This window comes from Bos grunniens, chromosome 29 (genome assembly GCF_055505025.1).
Source record: "Bos grunniens cultivar Pamir isolate PY7600 chromosome 29, Bosgru_T2T1.0, whole genome shotgun sequence".
Classification (NCBI taxonomy): Eukaryota; Metazoa; Chordata; class Mammalia; order Artiodactyla; family Bovidae; genus Bos; species Bos grunniens.
In genome coordinates this window covers 28,599,977-28,620,681 of record NC_141193.1, presented here as the reverse complement: position 1 = coordinate 28,620,681, position 20,705 = coordinate 28,599,977, and the positions used below count along the sequence as shown (strand labels likewise).

General features: G+C 36.5%; 1 protein-coding gene across 12 annotated transcripts in view; it reads right to left on the bottom strand.

The window, feature by feature from the left end:
* ANO5 (anoctamin 5) overlaps positions 1–20,705 on the bottom strand; it is a 93,842-nt gene that overhangs the window by 53,222 nt on the left and 19,915 nt on the right. For 4 of the 12 annotated variants that reach the window (XR_015158076.1, XR_015158077.1, XM_086385602.1 and 1 more), the window contains exons 4-7: positions 12,775–12,816; positions 9,818–9,931; positions 3,045–3,113; positions 1,279–1,563 (exon numbers count right to left, since the gene is read on the bottom strand). Coding sequence is in view for 9 of the 12 variants with exons in the window: in XM_086385602.1 (XP_086241728.1) it covers positions 1,279–1,563; positions 3,045–3,113; positions 9,818–9,931; positions 12,775–12,816 (510 nt within the window). In the remaining 3 variants the exon portion in view is untranslated. Of the gene's footprint in view, positions 1–1,257; positions 1,564–3,044; positions 3,114–9,817; positions 9,932–12,774; positions 12,817–20,705 lie in introns of all 12 variants that reach the window. The other 8 variants (XM_086385600.1, XM_086385601.1, XM_086385609.1 and 5 more) reach the window with 3 other exon arrangements.

Sequence of the window (20,705 nt, the reverse complement as noted above, 5' to 3'; positions counted from 1 at the left end):
AGATCTAGGGACTAGAAGAATGATTATTTCAAAATCCTTCTTAGACACTTAGGAGTGGTGAATCTAAGTGAATGAAGTCACTCATTCCTCAAGGAAAGAGTAAGTAATCTCAAGAAGACTCTTGTCTTTGTTAGAACCCTGGTGATTTCATTAGTAGGTAACAGATACATGGGGAAAGAGTAACAAAGTACCTGAATTTTTTTCCTCTAAAGTCAGATCAATAATAATAGGATCTCACACTTAGCAAATCCCTCATGCATTCCCAAAACTACTCAAAGTCATTCACACCTTAACTCATTTAATTCTCAGGGTAACCTATGAGGTGGGCATTACTGTTCTTTTAACAAAAACAAACAGGGGTAAAGAAACGGTGAGAGATTTTTAATGAGAAATTTAAAGATTCTAGGACTACAACCGGAGAGGAAATACTATTATAAAAAAGACTGAAAATGGTTTTAAATGAAAGGAAAAAGCTCTGATGTTTCTCAAATGCTGTCTATTGTGGACAAAATAAAATAATGCCTGCCATTTCAATATACAAGGAATGTTGCCTGGCAACAAGCCATTAACCACTGCAGCCATCCCACAATGGGCAATTCAGGACAGAGAAAAGCAGGATAGGGTCCTACATAGTTAAGAGGTATATCAAAGGAATAATTTCAACGATCCCAGACTCCAGAATCTTCCTATACCCAGAAGAGCACTAAAATTATTAACTTGAGATATCTGTGTTTTGTGATTAGCAGTAATCTTTTATGCTCCATTACATGTTTTTTGGTTTTTTTCCTAGCAAAAATTTCTTTTTATCCTGGGTTCTCCATGACCTTTTTGTAACAGTTCCTCAGAGGCTATAGTCTATGACAATGTCCCTGAAAAAAACATAATTCTCAATATTTAGGTTGTGCTTTTTTTACAGTCAACACCATATGTAAAGAAATTAAAACATTTCATTTCCATTTGGAATGACCAATATTTCTCCTAATGATTTTACAGAAATCTTACAACATCAAAGTCCTCTAGGTCTCAATTAAGTGATTCCCCCAATATTGCATGAGGCCTCTCTTTGCTATATTCACACTGTCAACTACTCACTTTTAAACAATTTGAGAAGTAGGGAGGTTGACAGGGTTAAGTGGTCCAAGATGGACATTCAAACCTGCCCAGTATCATGGAACACATCAGAGTTTACCCAGAAACACCTTGTAAGTCATAGTATTGCACATGTACACACATAAAAGCACACTTGAAGAGATGTACCCAAAGGTCTTCTCTACCTACAATTCTGTTTCTTGATGAGGATGGAAAGAAGCTTGACTCATCTTTAATGAGGAAGAGCTCTTGCCGATGTCTGCTGAACTGGACAGTGAAATAATCCGGAGTAGGATGCTTCACATCCCTTGGGAGCTTCAGAGGCTCAAGCATACAACTAAAAGGGAGTCTGTCAGCTGAGGGAATATCACTCTCCTTAACAGGCATTTTGATTCCCAACACTTCGGCATAAGTAACTAACACCTCCCAAGGGGCATGGATCTTGACAAAATAAGTCCTTCCATCTTCGGAGTTCTGTATAAAATGGAGGCAAAATAGTGGAAAGATTACTAAATTGATTAAAGAAAGAAAATTTTTATAAAACCCCAAATTAAAGATGTAACAGCATTTTCAATTTTTTGAAAAATTTCAGCAAAATTTCTAGAAGAGTAATGCTTAAAACAGTGGTACATACCTTCTTCTTGTTTAGTTGCTCAGTTGTATCTGGCTCTTTGTAACCCCATGGACTGTAGCCCACCAGGCTCCTCAGTTCACGGGATTTCCCAGGCAAGAATACTGGAGTGGATTGCCATTTCTTTCTCATATATATATGTGAGATATATATATATATATATATATATATGTATGTATAATATGTGGGTTTTCCTGGTGGCTCAGTGGTAAAGAATCTGCCTGCAATGCAGGAGGGGTACAGGTTCAATCCATGGGTTGGGAAGATCCCCTGGAGAAGGAAATGGCAACCCATTCCAGTATTCTTGCCTGGGAAATCCCATGGATGGAGGAGCCTGGTGGGCTACAGTTCACTGGGTTGCAAAAGAGTCAGATACCACTTGGCAGCTAAAAATAACAACACACACACACATACACATGTATATACACGCACATGCATGTGTGTGAGAAAGAAAGAGACATAGAAAAACAAAGCGAGAGTCTTTTTAAAAATATATTTCAGGGTCAATGTACACTAGCCTGATATCCATAGAAACACATGCGATTCTGGACAATCTCTTAAGTTTTTAACAACTAGCTATTAGCTCAGAACTGTGCTTAGGGTATATGAGAAATACACGCAAAGCATAAGATGTACTTGCTCTTCTTACCCAGTTTCAATGTATTGCCTATACCCAGAAGAACTTTAGGTAACAACAGTTCATTACAAAGGAAAATAGTTAAGTTACAGATAGAATACGTGGTATAATTCATATTTATTAGAGTTTAGTAAGAAAAAAACTCAGCAATAAATACGAAGTAGAGAATAGTAATTTAGAACTAGAGTATTAAGAGTTTCCTGGACAGGGTTGGATCTGAAATAGGTCTTTAAAAGCAATTTGGAAAGGAATTCAATACAACAAGTAAATGGTAGGTTAGGGGAAAAAAATGTCATATTAATGAACAGAAAAATATGTCTAGGCCTTAACTAAAAGTTTGTGTTGCAAGACAGCCAGGTTAACTAGTTAAGGTGTTAGATTATAGGCCGCCTTCAAAATGAGACAGATATGAAACAAAAGCCATGTCTTTCCTTTCTCTGGATCCTGACGAGAACTATGCATGCCTATTTTTAAAGTGTTCCACTCATTACTCATCATCTCAATTTCAGAGCACTGACCTAGTTATTTACCTGAAATATCACAGGCCCTATCAACCCCAGTGTAAATGTCTGTAGGCAGAAAAACTTATTTTGCTCCCAAACACAATCTAGTCAGTCAAAGGTCAGAGTACAAGGAAACAAAACTTAAAAAACCAAGACTCTGGTATAGACTAATAACTACATTTACCATTTTATCTTCAATTTCCAACTCAAGACCAGTTTTTCTGAGATTTTGTTCAAATTGTCTTCTTCTTTCCTATGGAAAAACAAATCAGTAGAATTCTGTAAAATACTTTTATTTGCCCAGTGATAAACAGACTTGTTACACAATGACTGGGCCTTCAGACATTTCTTGGTTGTACATAAAAGCATTCTATATATTACCCCCATCTGAGTGCCATGAATGGCTTTTCACCTGTATTATAATTCATACTATAACTATAAAAATCAATATATCTAGGAATAATCTCCAGGAAATATGCAGGACTACTCTCTGAAAAAGAAATACAGAAAACTTTACTAAATTAACATAAAACATTTTGATAAACAGAGATATATTACACTTATAGTTGGGAAGACTCAGTCCTACAAAGATATCAGATATTTTAAACAAATGACATATTTAATGCAATTTTCAGGCAAAATATCATCATGACTTTTTAATCATGAAGAATAGTTTCACTCAGAAAAAGTAAAATTAAATTTAATTCAATTAAGTGCAAATAATCATTACTTGTGAGCTTTAAAACAATAATTAACTGTTCAAAATGCTTTTGGCTTTAACTGTAAGTGTGAAAAATTGTAACTGTGATTTAAGTATAATTCAAGTATGAGTTAACCCTTACGCAAGTGTGAAAAATTGCAACTGTGACTTAAATGTAAAAAATTATGACATAACTATGAAAAATAGTAAATGAATTTTTAAAAGGTTTTACTAGGATATCACAGGACATATCTTCAAGTGGATATGTCCACCTTGAGAGATCTTCAAACTTTACAAGGAATATAATTTTAATGTGCTCTTTTTCTCCAACATCTAACATTTACAACATGTGAGAATATGTTTATGAACAATTCTCCCCTATCTGATACTTTTTCACAATTGCCCTTCTCCTATGTTACCAAAAGAAAAAGTAGGCTGCAATCCTCCAGGAAAGCAAAACAGAACAAAAAAATAAAGGGCGAGAAGGACATTCAAAGTACATTATCAGTATTAAAAAAGTGAGTAAGTTTAGTTCAGTCACCCAGTCATGTCCAACTTTTTGCAACCCCATGAACTGCAGCACGCCAGGCTTCCCTGTCCATAACCAACTCCTGGAGCTTACTCAAACTCATGTCGATGGAGTCAGTGATACCATCCAACCATCTCATCCTGCCTTCCATCTTTCCCAGCATCAGGGTCTTTTCCAATGTGTGGAAAAGACATTTCCATCAAGTGGCCAAAGTATTGGGAGTTTCAGCTTTAGCATTCAGCTTTAGCACTGATTTCCTTTAAGATTGACTGGTTTGATCTCCTTGCAGTCCAAGGGACTGTCAAGAGTCTTCTCTAACACCACAGTTCAATAGCATTAACTCTTTGGTGCTCAGCTTTCTTTACACTCCAACTCTCACATCCACACATGACTACTGGAAAAACCATAGCTTTGACTAGATGGACTTTTGTCGGCAAAGTAATGTCTCTCCTTTTTAATATGCTGTCTATGTTGCTCATAGCTTTTCTTCCAAAAAAAGGGAATACCTCCTCTCATTACAGTAACAAATGCTTTTGTGAGACATGTAGACACCAGTTCTCTGACTTCAGTAAAATTGAAAGCTGAGCTAAATATTGTTAGGTGATAGACCATTAAATATTACTTTTATGACAAATCACTTTGTAATTTGCAGCTGTAATTCAGGAGTTCACCCAAAAAAGATTAAAGCTGCTAAAGCAGTACCATTTCTATTCCAATCTACTTATTTATCTGAACAAGCCTAATTTATACTAACATGAAAAAAAGAATATACTTGAAGGAGAAGCATCTCATTCTAGGAATAATTCTCATTCATCTACAAATAAAGAAAATTTGGTTGGGCTTCCCTGGTGGCTCAGTGCTGAGGAGTTGCCTGCCAGGGCAGATGACATGAGTTCAGCACCTAATCCCGGAGGATCCCGCACGCCACAGAGCAACTGCGCTTGTGTGCCTCAGCTACTGAGCCTGTGCTCTCGAGTCTGGGAGTAGCAACTACTGAAGCCCACGTGCTGCAGCTACTGAAGTCCAAGCACCCTGGCACTCATGCTCCTCAACAAGAGAAGCCACCGCAACGAGAAGCCTGAAAACCACACGAGTGAACAGCTGCTGAGAGCCGCAGCTAGAGGAAAATCTGTGCAGCAGCAATGAAGACCAAGCACAGTCACATATGAATAAATCAACAAAATTATTAAAAGAAAAAGAAGATATTGTTTAAAGCCCCTGCATTCATTTCGTTAACCGATGCATTTAGGATGAGTTTACTTTTGATGTTTGATAATTACTTGTCAAATATTATAGTATTTCAAGGTTTACCAATTATGCACTTGTACAACTGTATTAAAAAAAAAAAAAACCCTCAAAAAACAAATGAAAAAGCTTAAGGCTTAGACCGTTCTGATAAAGAAATAAAAACCCTTCAATGTATATACACATTTGTTATAGCAAACTTGACTGAACAAACAATAGAAGCCTCTTTAAATATAAAACACATTTAAATTAGGAAAAAATTACACAGAAAAAAGTGGAAGGAAAATTTTAGGTGGAAAAAAGTAAATTATGTAAAATTTGAAGTGTTAAAAAAGAATTTCTTCATATAATTCATTTTTTAAAAATAAATGATGATGGGTGCCAAATTGCCATGACATTTACCTTCTAGGGATATAAATTAAAAAGTGATTTAACTGGACCATTTACAGTACACTATAAATTATAACTACTGAATATATGATAAATAACTGTAGATGAGGAAGACTTGTAGATGAATCAGGCTTTGGGGAGAAGTCCAGGAGTTCAATTTAGACCTGTTGAGTCTGAGATTCTGTAAGACTTCCGAGTAGAGATACAGAACAGCCATATAGGAAAGAAGAATGAAGTGGAAAAGTAAACAGAATTAGCACCAACATGGTCTTAAATTTTAAAACTGTGAGACTGGATGTATCATCAAAGAAATCAATGTAGATTGAGACAAGAAGAGGATCAAGGACAGAGCCTACGGCACTATGCTAACAAGGGATCAGGCAGAAGAAAAGATTGAAAAGGGGTGGCTAGTGAAATAAGAAGAAAACTGAAAGAATCTGGAGACTTGGAAGCCACGTCAAGAATGTGCATCATAGAGAAAGGAAAGCTAAGTGGTGGCAGATGCTGCTAACAGGTCAAGCAAAATGAGGGTTGAGACTTGAACACTAGATTCATTTATATAAAGATAAGCAGAGTGGGTGAGGTTAAGGCCTGATAGGAATGGGTTTAAGAGAAAACTGAGCCAAAAGAAAATCGAGAAATTGACAGTAGCTGGCAGGGAAACTAGGATCAAGAGAAGGTTTTTTGTTCTTGCTTTTTTAATTTTTATTTTTTAAATAAGGAACAATTAACAGCACATTCACTTGTTGAAAGAAATGATTCAGTAAAGAATGACACAAAATGCAGTTTAAGGGAGAAAGAATTATAAAAGCAACATCCCTAAGTAGGCATACTATAACAGGCTTAAAACGTATTCTTAGAGAAGCCTGCCTGCAAGGTTGGTTCTGGTGTTTGGAAACTGGTTTTGGGGAGTGTTCCCACCACTCTCAGAACTACTGAGAGTGGCTGACTTCACTTCACCTATGACACAGTTTTGTACACAGTTTTGTCACAAATGACATAGTTTGTACAAAACTATGTCATTTATACTGAACACCTGCTTCCCTTTAGGACTATGAAATATCGGTATGAGCTCAGCAGAAGGTGACAAGTAAAATCCTACAGCGCTGCATCATTAATGAGCTTCCCTAGCAGTCAACGGGAGAAGGCAATGGCACCCCACTCCAGTACTGTTGCCCGGAAAATCCCATGGATGGAGGAGCCTGGTAGGCTGCAGTCCATGGGGTCGCTAAGAGTCAGACACGACTGAGCAACTTCACTTTCACTTTCCACTTTCATGCATTGGAGAAGGAAATGGCAACCCACTCCAGTGTTCTTGCCTGGAGAATCCCATGGATGGAGAAGCCTAGTAGGCTGCAGTCCATGGGGTGGCACAGAGTTGGACACGACTGAAGTGACTTAGCAGCAGTAGCAGCAGCAGTCAACACTTCCAGTGCAATGTCACACATTGTCGCTAGAAAAATCAAGTGCATCCCATGAGTCCCCTCCACCTGGCGAGAACTCTTACAAGCTTGTATCTGATTTTCTCTGGATTTTGTCCCATACATTCTTTTCCTTTTGCTGATTTTGCTTTACTTATTTCATTGCAATATATCATAGCCATTGAGTGTGGCTGCATGCTGTGTTCTGTGAGGTCTTTTACTGAATCAGCAAACCTGGGGTAGTCTTTCTGATCCCTAAAAATGGATTCAGGACACAAGCAGAGTTCTTGGCTTTAGACAGAAGGACAGACAGCTCATCTGTGGTAACAGAAAGAAATGCAGATTACACAGATGAAGATACTGGTAGAGGGACAGACATGATAATGAAAATTAATAATTTCTCTTCTACTTGCTTCAGTTTTCTCAGTGACTTAGAAAAGTGGTCAGCCAAGCTTGAAAATAAGGAGGATACATCCAAGATAAGAGAGAGAAAAGGTTATAAAACAGTCATCCAGCAGATTGGGAAATCGAATAATTTAAAGAAGTAAAGTGTGACTGCCAGATAGCATTAAGGACCTAGTTGAGGTCCATTGGCACAAACACGAGATAAAGTCAGTAAGTGAGATATATCTCTTTCTTTCTGATGGTTCTAGCATGTAGTAGGTAGACAGCTGGGTTTAACGAAGTTGTTTTGCAAAGTTAAGTATGACTGAGAGAGGAGCAAGGGGTTCGATGGCATATGCCATAAAGTATAATTTGATATGAGATTTAAACTGAACAAGCATAAAAAAGAGCATAAAGATAAGGAGCAGCAGTAAGAAGATTAACATAATTATATTTAATCTGGTCCTGGTGAGTTGAAGGAAGAAGGGTATTAGTCAGACAGGTGGATACTTGGTATGAGATTGTAAAGAGTTGTAGCCATTAGTAATGGCAAGTTCTAGGGGAATGAAAGGCTGAGTTAGAGACTAAGATAACTGGAAAAGGGAGTTCAAGGAACACAGAGGCCAGGATGCCAAAATAATCATCTATATATGCACTGAGATTATAAATACTTAAAAAAGGAGCTTGGGTGTAGAGTAATAGTGAACCAGGAGCTAAAATTGTTGAGAAACTTTTTGTTAACAAAATCTTCCCTGTTGGAAGATCAGGGACGGAATAAGGGCAGCAACAATGCTGGGTAGTGATAACTCTGATGAGATTTAAAGCTCAGGAGTTTTAGGGCTAAGCAAGGGAGGACGGACTGGAATCAACAAGATACAAGGAGAGCAGGCATTCATCCATCTCCGGAAAAACAGTCTGCAGGGGAAAAACCGCCACCACTTAAGAGGGCTGCTGGGGAAGGCATCAAATCCCCAAGAGGAGCTAGGCTTGAAGAACATTCAGACAAGAGCTGAAAGTGGTGACAGTGAATGAATTTTAGTGCCCTAGTGAAAGAGTTTCCAGGGAAAGAGTAGAAGAAAAGGACAGGGAGGGATATGTACAGGAACTTACATAATATCTCTAGTTTTTTCCTTTATGGGACATTTATTTCTGATGTTAAGCATGTTAGTAAATGTGTGTTTATATGCTTACCCATTGCTGTTGTTCAGTCACTACGTCATATCCAACTCTTTGAGGCCCCATGTACTGCTGCTGCTGCTGCTGCTAAGTCGCTTCAGTCGTGTCTGACTCTGTGTGACCCCATAGACAGCAGCCCACCAGGCTCCCCCGTCCCTGGGATTCTCCAGGCAAGAATACTGGAGTAGGTTGCCATTTCCTTCTCCAATGCACGAAAGTGAAAAGTGAAAGTGAAGTCGCTCAGTCGTGTCCAACTCTTTGCGACCCCATGGACTGCAGCCCACCAGGCTCCTCTGACAATGGGATTTTCCAGGCAAGAGTACTGGAGTGGGGTGCCATTTCCCTCTGCCCATGGACTGCAGGACACCTCAAATATTTAATGGCTCAATCAGCAAAGAATCTGCCTGCAAAGCAGGCGACCCAGGTTCAATCCCTGGGTCAGGAAAATCCCCTGGAGAAGGAAATGGCAACCCACTCCAGCATTCTTGTCTGGAAAATCCCATGGACAGAGGAGCCCAGTGGGCTACACAGTCCATGGGGTCGCAAAAGAGTTGGACACAACTTAGGGACTAAACCAACCAACCAATATTTATTAAGCATCCATTATTCTCCAACTACTCCTCTAGGCATTTGAGTATACAGTAACAAACAAGACAAAGTCTTTGGTTTTGTGAACTTACTTTATGGTGTTGGAGATAGTAAACAAGTGGAAAAAAACACAAATAATGTAAGTTTAGAAAGTGATAATGTAAGTTCAGAAAGAACATAATGTCAAGGCTATTTCAGATAGAATGGATTACTGAAAGCTGAAATGAAATTGAATACAAAAGATAAATATTATATTCATACATACACCTCAGATTCTGGTGGTCACATTTAAGAACAAAGGTGAGCTACAAAGAGAAGCCACTGTCCAAAATGTTAAAAAAAAATTGAAATTACATATGCATTTTTGGGTTGCATATTTTGTAGTCTTTCCACTCAGTTTCTGCTTCCAGAAATACTCTGGGGCTGCTAACTTTTACAAAATAATTTCAGTGGAAACATCCCTATCAAATTATGGAATGTGCTTCTTTTTATTATTCCCATCTCTATCTCTCGTAAGTACTTACCGCCTTTAATTCTGCTTCTTTCTTTATGTCATCAACATAGGAAAGCACAAAATCAATTTTCCTAATCCCATCTCTGAAGAAGATAGAATCTTTGCTTTGTTCATCTTTTTTAAACTGCAGGAGACATGAATGGCACAGCTTTAAGTTACAGTTTTATTTTCAGATGGCAAAAAAAAAAAAAATGAAAGAAATTAAAATTTGGTCACCATCTAATTTCATTTTCAGAAAATGACAGATGAAGACAGAGCTTTCATCAATGGAAGATCATGCTTATTTTAGAAAGTCACATTCATAAAGAAGTTACATATTAAACAATGAAGACTCAAGATGAAACGAACCATATTGACTACATGCACTATAATAAAAATGTTACAATTATACCAAAATACAAAATGAATACATGTATACATTGATCCCAAAAGCATATTCAGAGAGAGACTTGTTACTTCATTAAGCAAAATATCAATTAGTCCAACAAATAATTCATGGTCACATACTATTTTAGGGGTATAATTAATTACAGACTAATTCATGAATTAGTGCAAGAACACTGCAAGAACAAAAACATAATTAATGCTCATGCTATGTTTTCATAAAATTGCTACTTTTTAATTAACTTTTTGAAGGGTTAAAATAAAATCAAGATGCAGCTGAAAATTAGAAAGCAAGTTAGCTTGCTATCTGGCTTCAATTCAAATACACTTGCACACAAATCTCCTTTTCAACATCAATTATTTAAGTGAGCCAAAATCAATCCATTGTTTAAATCTGTGTTATCAATTCTCTCAGTAAAATGATCAAACTTGCAAATTTACCCATCACATGTATAGTTCATTAATTCCTTCCCTTTCAAAACTACAAAAACATCAGAGCTTCAAAAAGAAGAGATTTTAAGTTTGACTGATTTGGTCCTCTTGGGAGTTTACATGTAATATGTAATAGTTAATATTTGGAACAGTCCACATATAATACCTAGAATGATGTAAATAGATGATACAGTGCATATCAGTGATCTCTCTAACCCTGTGATGCAAATTCATAATATAGACAACTTTCCAACTGCTTGAGCTAACTAGTGAATGGGGAACTGGGTGTTTAATTTTCATAACTGTATTTATTTCAGTGTATGAGTTTCTTTTATGGTATTCTATGCTGTTTTTCATTCAAGTCAGGCCAGGCAAATCACCCATAAAAAGGACTGGATATAGATCAGTCAAGTAAGAATAAGAAAAAAATCTCATGTTTGATCTGTGGTTTATGAACAGAATAACTGTATTTTAGTTATATGAATGCATAACTGGTATGTCTCAGAAAGAACTAGCTCCCAATGCACAGGAGGAAATGAGTGAAAAAAGAATGAAGAAACAAAAAATACTCAAGGAGTGTAGAGATTACATATCAAGATTTAGTTATTTAAATGTTATGTCTCAGTTTTTTGCACCCCAAAGGATACATAGTCATCTCTCTTCTCATAAAAGTAAAAAAAAAAAAAAAATGAAAAATTCAAACTGTCATGTTATAGATCTTGATTATAAATCACTAAAAAAAAGTGAACAAAATGAAAAATTATTTGAGCTCTTGTAAGTTGTCACAGGATTAGCATATTTTATGAAGTTCCCAAACTGGGGAAGGGAAAATAATACTAATTAGATTAAATGCAATCAAAGCAAAAAATTAGAGGGAAAAATAATAATCTTTTTGCTCTAAGTCTGGGTCAGTCATATTTTGTCTGGTAGAGTTTTTTTTTTTTTTTTTAATGACATACATTGGTAAGAATTCATATTTGAACAGCTAAATTTAGGTCCACAAAGAGAAGTTCTGGTGACAGAAGATGTGCATATAGAAATCAACAAAAATCACACTCAGAGTTTTTTTCCATTAGGAAACAAAGTAGCTAGACTATTTAATCCAGTTATTTCCTGAACATTCAGTCGAAATGTGCTGTGCTTAGTTGCTCAGTTATGTCCAACTCTTTGCAACCCCACGGGCTGTAGTCTGCCAGGCTCCTCTGTCCATGAGCATATGTAATTCCCTTCTCTCAAAAACCAAAGGCTACCTAGAAAAACCCACATTTCTATCATTATGTCATTCCCTAACTATACACTGTAAAAATTTTTTTAAATACAGAGAAATCACCGGTAGCCCTGTAAACACTATGAGGAGAATCCCACGGATGGAGGAGCCTGGTGGGCTGCAGTCCATGGGGTCGCGAAGAGTTGGACATGACTGAGCGGCTTCACTTTCACTTTTCATTTTCAGGCATTGGAGAAGGAAATGGCAACCCACTCCAGTGTTCTTGCCTGGAGAATCCCAGGGACGGGGGAGCCTGGTGGGCTGCCGTCTATGGGGTCGCACAGAGTCGGACATGACTGAAGTGACTTAGCAGCAGCAGCAGACGTCCTTAGCACTGTTCACAGAAACTGGCTGAAGTCAACTGGGGCAAAAAAACATGATAATTTTGTTACACGTAACTGAAAACTATGAAAACTTCTCATTCTTTTGCAGAAAACATGACATTAAGATCATTGTTTTTTGCAGTGTGTGTGTATCTTTTTATGTATATTTGATTGTATTTGTATTTGTTCTTGGAAATGCCTGTTTATAGTGAGGCAAACATCTGTGTGGCTATTGAATGAGGTAGTTATTCTGAGGTTCATAAACCTCAGAATTCTTCATGGGAATTCATAAACTTCTGAAACTGTATGTAAATTGAAAGTGTGTAAGTGCAAGTGCGCGTATTTGTGTGTTTGCAATTACAATTTTTTAAGGAAGAGGTTCCAAAGCTTAAATCAGACCCCAAAAAGATTATGAATCACCATTCTAAAATCTCAGTTGTCTGGGGAATAGGAACCAATGACAAACACCCTCAAATTAATAGCATTCATTACAACAAAAATGACTCAGGCTAGCAATGTAGCCATCCAAAGCACAGGCAGTTATCATTCCACGCTGGTTACCAGAAGACGACGCCTCAGGAACAAATTGAATCGCTTGGCAGACTGTGAAGCAATCAATAGAATGTTAGCAAATCCTGCCCAGAATTAAAGAAGAGTTCCCCCAAAACAGACATGCAAACAAACAAACCCCAGTATGATCGCTCAAGTGAATATGCATGTGTATGTGTAATACTTGAGATATGGAAGGTGGGAGAAGACAGTAAGAAGAAAAGAAGAACAAAAATAGGAAGAAGACAATAAATGAAAGAAAAATAGGGGACTTTGGAGTAAATTTCCCTAAATCCTGTGTATGTGTAATACTTGAGATTTGGAAGGTGGGAGAAGACAGTAAGAAGAAAAGAAGAACAAAAATAGGAAGAAGACAATAAATGAAAGAAAAATAGGGGACTTTGGAGTAAATTTCCCTAAATCCTGTATATGTGTAATACTTGAGATTTGGAAGGTGGGAGAAGACAGTAAGAAGAAAAGAAGAACAAAAATAGGAAGAAGACAATAAATGAAAGAAAAACAGGGGACTTTGGAGTAAATTTCCCTAAATCCTGTGTATGTGTAATACTTGAGATTTGGAAGGTGGGAGAAGACAGTAAGAAGAAAAGAAGAACAAAAATAGGAAGAAGACAATAAATGAAAGAAAAATAGGGGACTTTGGAGTAAATTTCCCTAAATCCTTTTACAGTAACTTTAAATAATATACATTTGTGGGCCTGGATTAAGAAAGAAAGAACAGAAAAAATAATGAAGGAAAACATGAGAATGGAAATGTAAAGTAGAATAGATGTAGTAGAAATTCTGTTATGTATGCCTATATACATCAGGCAAAGAAAGCAAAATTATTACAGTTATTCTGGGACCATGTATGGTATGAAAAGCTCACCCAATAATGTAAAATATTTCATTACTGAAAAAAAATACTGAAATTACCATTACCATATAAGTGTGTGTGTAATTGCTTTTTTTTTAGAAAGAGGTTCCAAGCTTTAATCAGATCTAAAAGATTAACGATCTTTCATTACAATTAAAATATTTCACTATCAGAATACAGGGGGGAAAAAGTAACTTAATTACTTAAATGCTGAGTTGTCTTCAATCTTCAGTTACCATTATCTTTAGAATACCAAAGCAATTCACTACAAAACATCTGGGATAATCAATGATATTTGGAAGGAAAACAACCTATGGCACAAAAAGGCAAGTACTATATTTCACAGTAAAATGAAATTATAAATTATCTAATTAAATTATCAATAAAGAATTTCAGTTCTTGCCATACAAAGTTTTGTTTAAACTGTTGTCTTTCTGGAAAATGCTAAAGAGACCCAGCAACTGGTGACTAAGCTGGGAAAGTCTCAGCTCTGTAAACTGAACAGCCTACTATGTACAGATGACTTAATACTGCCATTATTTAAAAAAAAAAAGACAGATACATGATGGATGTTGGTCACTGTATAAAGCATATTATTTTGTGTTGGGCTGAAATATTTCAACTTAGCACTTTAATTTTCTTGGCATCTTTCATGAGATGCACAAGTTACTGCTTTTCTCAGATGTTTTACCAGAAGTCATCACAAAATTGTTAAGGGAAATGAAACACTCATACTCTAAGAAGCCACATAGGACCATATTATGACTTTCACGGGTCCCTTTTTCTATTAAAATTTTTAATAAAAAATAATAATATGATTATACTTTTTTTTTACTGATTTTAAAATATATTAAAATTAAAACATTTCCACAGGCTCCAAAAAGTATTTTGTGGCTCCCATGCCTGGATAATAAGTTGGCCCTGGAGTCATGGTTTAACTAGTACCACCACATTAAGAATGTTGAGTATGCAAGGTATAAAAATTTACCTAAATGACTAGTAAAAAGCCTTCTGTGATAAATACATCTAATGTCAAGTTACTTTGCAGCCTTTCCAATACACGATATCCTCACAATATAAAAATCAGTGAGCTCAGTATCAACAGCTGGTCCTGAAAAAGTACTGACTTAACATTTCTAAAAATTAATTTTAAATATATTAAATGAAGATCACCAAAGGACTTGATTACAAAATGATACAACTAACATTCCATAGACTAAAAATTTAGAATTAATAACTTTATTATACATTGCCATCATGTGCCGAATATGTTCACTTTTCATTACAAAATAGTAACACTAAACCTACTAAAAATGTATTTTTAAAATCATTCCTATTTCCTTGCACTTTGTAACCATTTGGCGTATTTACTTCTAGTTTTATCTAAGCACTGAATTTTTTAATATAATAAATGGCTACATGTAATCCACACATTTTTCTTGCCTTTTTAATAATATTACCATGATATTTAGTTTTCATATTATTATAAACTTACCATAAGCACAACTTGTCTGTGTCTTTTCAATTCATTAAATTTAATCTAATTTATTTGTAAAAAGATATGTCAGAGCCTCTTCTCTATAAATAGCATTGAAAAAAATTTTTTTTTTCAGATAATATCTTTTTTTTTTTTTAATTTTATTTTTAAAAAAAAAATCACATGCTCCCCATCCTGAACCCTCCTCCCTCCCAACCTCCCCATACCATCCCCCTGGGCCTTCCCAGCGCACCAGCCCCAAGCATCCAGCATCGTGCACTGAACCTGGACTGGCATCTCGTTTCATACATGACATTTCACATGTTTCAATGACATTCTCCCAAATCTTCCCACCCTCTCCCGCAGAGTCCATAAGACTGTTCTATACATCAGTGTCTCTTTTGCTGTCTCGTACACAGGGTTATCGTTACCATCTTTCTAAATTCCATATACATGCGTTAGTATACTGTATTTATGTTTTTCCTTCTGGCTTACTTCACTCTGTATAATAGTCTCCAGTTTCATCCACCTCATTAGAACTGATTCAAATGTATTCTTTTTAATGGCTGAGTAATACTCCATTGTGTATATGTACCACAGCTTTCTTATCCATTCATCTGCTGATGGACATCTAGGTTGCTTCCATGTCCTGGCTATTATAAACAGTGCTGCGATGAACATTGGGGTACACGTGTCTCTTTCCCTTCTGGTTTCCTCAGTGTGTATGCCCAGCAGTGGGATTGCTGGATCATAAGGCAGTTCTATTTCCAGTTTTTTAAGGAATCTCCACACTGTTCTCCATAGTGGCTGTACTAATTTGCATTCCCACCAACAGTGTAAGAGGGTTCCCTTTTCTCCACACCCTCTCCAGCATTTATTATTTGTAGACTTTTGGATCGCAGCCATTCTGACTGGTGTGAAATGGTACCTCATAGTGGTTTTGATTTGCATTTCTCTGATAAAGAGTGATGTTGAACATCTTTTCAAGTGTTTGTTAGCCATCTGTATGTCTTCTTTGGAGAAATGTCTATTTAGATCTTTGGCCCATTTTTTGATTGGGTCATTTATTTTTCTGGAGTTGAGCTGTAGGAGTTGCTTGTATATTTTTGAGATTAGTTGTTTGTCGGTTGCTTCATTTGCTATTATTTTCTCCCATTCTGAAGGCTGTCTTTTCACCTTGCTAATAGTTTCCTTTGATGTGCAGAAGCTTTTAAGTTTAATTAGGTCCCATTTGTTTATTTTTGCTTTTATTTCCAATATTCTGGGAGGTGGGTCATAGAGGATCCTGCTGTGATGTATGTCAGAGAGTGTTTTGCCTATGTTCTCCTCTAGGAGTTTTATAGTTTCTGGTCTTATGTTGAGATCTTTAATCCATTTTGAGTTTATTTTTGTATATGGTGTTAGAAAGTGTTCTAGTTTCATTCTTTTACAAGTGGTTGACCAGATTTCCCAGCACCACTTGTTAAAGAGATTGTCTTTAATCCACTGTATATTCTTGCCTCCTTTGTCAAAGATAAGGTGTCCATATGTGCGTGGATTTATCTCTGGGCTTTCTATTTTGTTCCATTGATCTATAATTCTGTCTTTGTGCCAGTACCATACTGTCTTGATAACTGTGGCTTTGTAGTAGAGCCTGAAGTCAGGTAGGTTGATTCCTCCAGTTCCATTTTTCTTTCTCAAGATCGCTTTGGCTATTCGAGGTTTTTTGTATTTCCATACAAATTGTGAAATTATTTGTTCTAGCTCTGTGAAGAATACTGTTGGTAGCTTGATAGGGATTGCATTGAATCTATAAATTGCTTTGGGTAGTATACTCATTTTCACTATATTGATTCTTCCAATCCATGAACATGGTATATTTCTCCATCTATTAGTGTCCTCTTTGGTTTCTTTCACCAGTGTTTTATAGTTTTCTATATATAGGTCTTTAGTTTCTTTAGGTAGATATATTCCTAAGTATTTTATTCTCTTCGTTGCAATGGTGAATGGAATTGTTTCCTTAATTTCTCTTTCTGTTTTCTCATTATTAGTGTATAGGAATGCAAGGGATTTCTGTGTGTTGATTTTATATCCTGCAACTTTACTATAATCATTGATTAGTTCTAGTAATTTTCTGGTGGAGTCTTTAGGGTTTTCTATGTAGAGGATCATGTCATCTGCAAATAGTGAGAGTTTTACTTCTTCTTTTCCAATTTGGATTCCTTTTATTTCTTTTTCTGCTCTGATTGCTGTAGCCAAAACTTCCAAAACTATGTTGAATAGTAATGGTGAAAGTGGGCACCCTTGTTTTGTTCCTGACTTTAGAGGAAATGCTTTCAATTTTTCACCATTGAGGATAATGTTTGCTGTGGGTTTGTCATATATAGCTTTTATTATGTTGAGGTATGTTCCTTCTATTCCTGCTTTCTGGAGAGTTTTTATCATAAATGGGTGTTGAATTTTGTCAAAGGCTTTCTCTGCATCTATTGAGATAATCATATGGTTTTTGTTTTTCAATTTGTTAATGTGGTGTATTACATTGATTGATTTGCGGATATTGAAGAATCCTTGCATCCCTGGGATAAAGCCCACTTGGTCATGGTGTATGATCTTTTTAATGTGTTGTTGGATTCTGATTGCTAGAATTTTGTTTAGGATTTTTGCATCTATGTTCATCAGTGATATTGGCCTATAGTTTTCTTTTTTTGTGGCATCTTTGTCAGGTTTTGGTATTAGGGTGATGGTGGCCTCATAGAATGAGTTTGGAAGTTTACCTTCCTCTGCAATTTTCTGGAAGAGTTTGAGCAGGATAGGTGTTAGCTCTTCTCTAAATTTTTGGTAGAATTCAGCTGTGAAGCCGTCTGGACCTGGGCTTTTGTTTGCTGGAAGATTTTTGATTACAGTTTCAATTTCCATGCTTGTGATGGGTCTGTTAAGGTTTTCTATTTCTTCCTGGTCGAGTTTTGGAAAGTTGTACTTTTCTAAGAATTTGTCCATTTCTTCCTCGTTGTCCATTTTATTGGCATATAATTGTTGATAATAGTCTCTTATGATCCTTTGTATTTCTATGTTGTCTGTTGTGATCTCTCCACTGTCATTTCTAATTTTATTGATTTGATTTTTCTCCCTTTGTTTCTTGATGAGTCTGGCTAATGGTTTGTCAATTTTATTTATCCTTTCAAAGAACCAGCTTTTGGCTTTGTTGATTTTTGCTATGGTCTCTTTTGTTTCTTTTGCATTTATTTCTGCTCTAATTTTTAAGATTTCTTTCCTTCTACTAACCCTGGGGTTCTTCATTTCTTCCTTTTCTAGTTGTTTGAGGTGTAGAGTTAGGTTATTTATTTGACTTTTTTCTTGTTTCTTGAGGTGTGCCTGTATTGCTATGAACTTTCCCCTTAGGACTGCTTTTACTGTGTCCCACAGGTTTTGGGTTGTTGTGTTTTCATTTTCATTCGTTTCTATGCAAATTTTGATTTCTTTTTTGATTTCTTCTGTGATTTGTTGGTTATTCAGCAGCGTGTTGTTCAGCCTCCATATGTTGGAATTTTTAATAGTTTTTCTCCTGTAATTGAGATCTAATCTTACTGCATTGTGGTCAGAAAAGATGCTTGGAATGATTTCTATTTTTTTGAATTTACCAAGGCTAGCTTTATGGCCCAGGATGTGATCTATCCTGGAGAAGGTTCCATGTGCGCTTGAGAAAAAGGTGAAATTCATTGTTTTGGGATGAAATGTCCTATAGATATCAATTAGGTCTAACTGGTCTATTGTATCGTTTAAAGTTTGTGTTTCCTTATTAATTTTCTGTTTAGTTGATCTATCCATAGGTGTGAGTGGGGTATTAAAGTCTCCCACTATTATTGTGTTATTGTTAATTTCTCCTTTCATACTTGTTAGCATTTGTCTTACATACTGCGGTGCTCCCGTGTTGGGTGCATATATATTTATAATTGTTATATCTTCTTCTTGGATTGATCCTTTGATCATTATGTAGTGACCTTCTTTGTCTCTTTTCACAGCCTTTGTTTTAAAGTCTATTTTATCTGATATGAGTATTGCTACTCCTGCTTTCTTTTGGTCCCTATTTGCATGGAAAATCTTTTTCCAGCCCTTCACTTTCAGTCTGTATGTGTCCCCTGTTTTGAGGTGGGTCTCCTGTAGACAACATATGTAGGGGTCTTGTTTTTGTATCCATTCAGCCAGTCTTTGTCTTTTGGTTGGGGCATTCAACCCATTTACATTTAAGGTAATTACTGATAAGTATGATCCCGTTGCCATTTACTTTATTGTTTGGGGTTCGAATTTATACACCATTTTTGTGTTTCCTGTCTAGAGAATATCCTTTAGTATTTGTTGTAGAGCTGGTTTGGTGGTGCAGAATTCTCTCAGCTTTTGCTTATCTGAGAAGCTTTTGATTTCTCCTTCATACTTGAATGAAATCCTTGCTGGGTACAATAATCTGGGCTGTAGGTTATTTTCTTTCATCATTTTAAGTGTGTCTTGCCATTCCCTCCTGGCTTGAAGAGTTTCTATTGAAAGATCAGCTGTTATCCTTATGGGAATTCCCTTGTGTGTTATTTGTTGTTTTTCCCTTGCTGCTTTTAATATTTGTTCTTTGTGTTTGATCTTTGTTAATTTGAGTAATATGTGTCTTGGGGTGTTTCGCCTTGGGTTTATCCTGTTTGGGATTCTCTGGGTTTCTTGGACTTGGGTGATTATTTCCTTCCCCAGTTTAGGGAAGTTTTCAACTATTATCTCCTCAAGTATTTTCTCATGGTCTTTCTTTTTGTCTTCTTCTTCTGGAACCCCTATGATTCGAATGTTGTAGCGTTTAATATTGTCCTGGAGGTCTCTGAGATTGTCCTCATTTCTTTTAATTCGTTTTTCTTTTATTCTCTCTGATTCATTTATTTCTACCATTCTATCTTCTAATTCACTAATCCTATCTTCTGCCTCTGTTATTCTACTATTTGTTGCCTCCAGAGTGTTTTTAATTTCACTTATTGCATTATTCATTGTATATTGACTCTTTTTTATTTCTTCTAGGTCCTTGTTAAACCTTTCTTGCATCTTCTCAATCCTTGTCTCCAAGCTATTTATCTGTGATTCCATTTTAATTTCTAGATTTTGGATCAATTTCACTATCATTATTCGGAATTCTTTATCAGGTAGATTCCCTATCTCTTCCTCTTTTGTTTGGTTTGGTGGGCATTTATCCTGTTCCTTTATCTGCTGGCTATTCCTCTGTCTCTTCATCTTGTTTAAATTGCTGAGTATGGGGTGTCCTTTCTGTATTCTGGCAGTTTGTGGAGTTCTCTTTATTGTGGCTATTCCTCACTGTGTGTGGGTTTGTACAGGTGGCTTGTCAAGGTTTCCTGGTTAGGGAAGCTTGTGTCAGTGTTCTGATGGGTGGAACTGTATTTCTTCTCTTTGTTCAGTCGCGCTGTGGGGAGGGAGGGAGGGATGCTGCAAGCAAATAACACTGGCGTGCGCTCGCAGTGCCTCAGCCACACTGGGTCTGCCCCCGCTCACTGCGCGTGTAGCCTCCCTGCCCACACTGCTCGGGCTCTAGGTTGTTCCGCCGGGAACAATCCAAGGCTGGCCCTGGGTTGC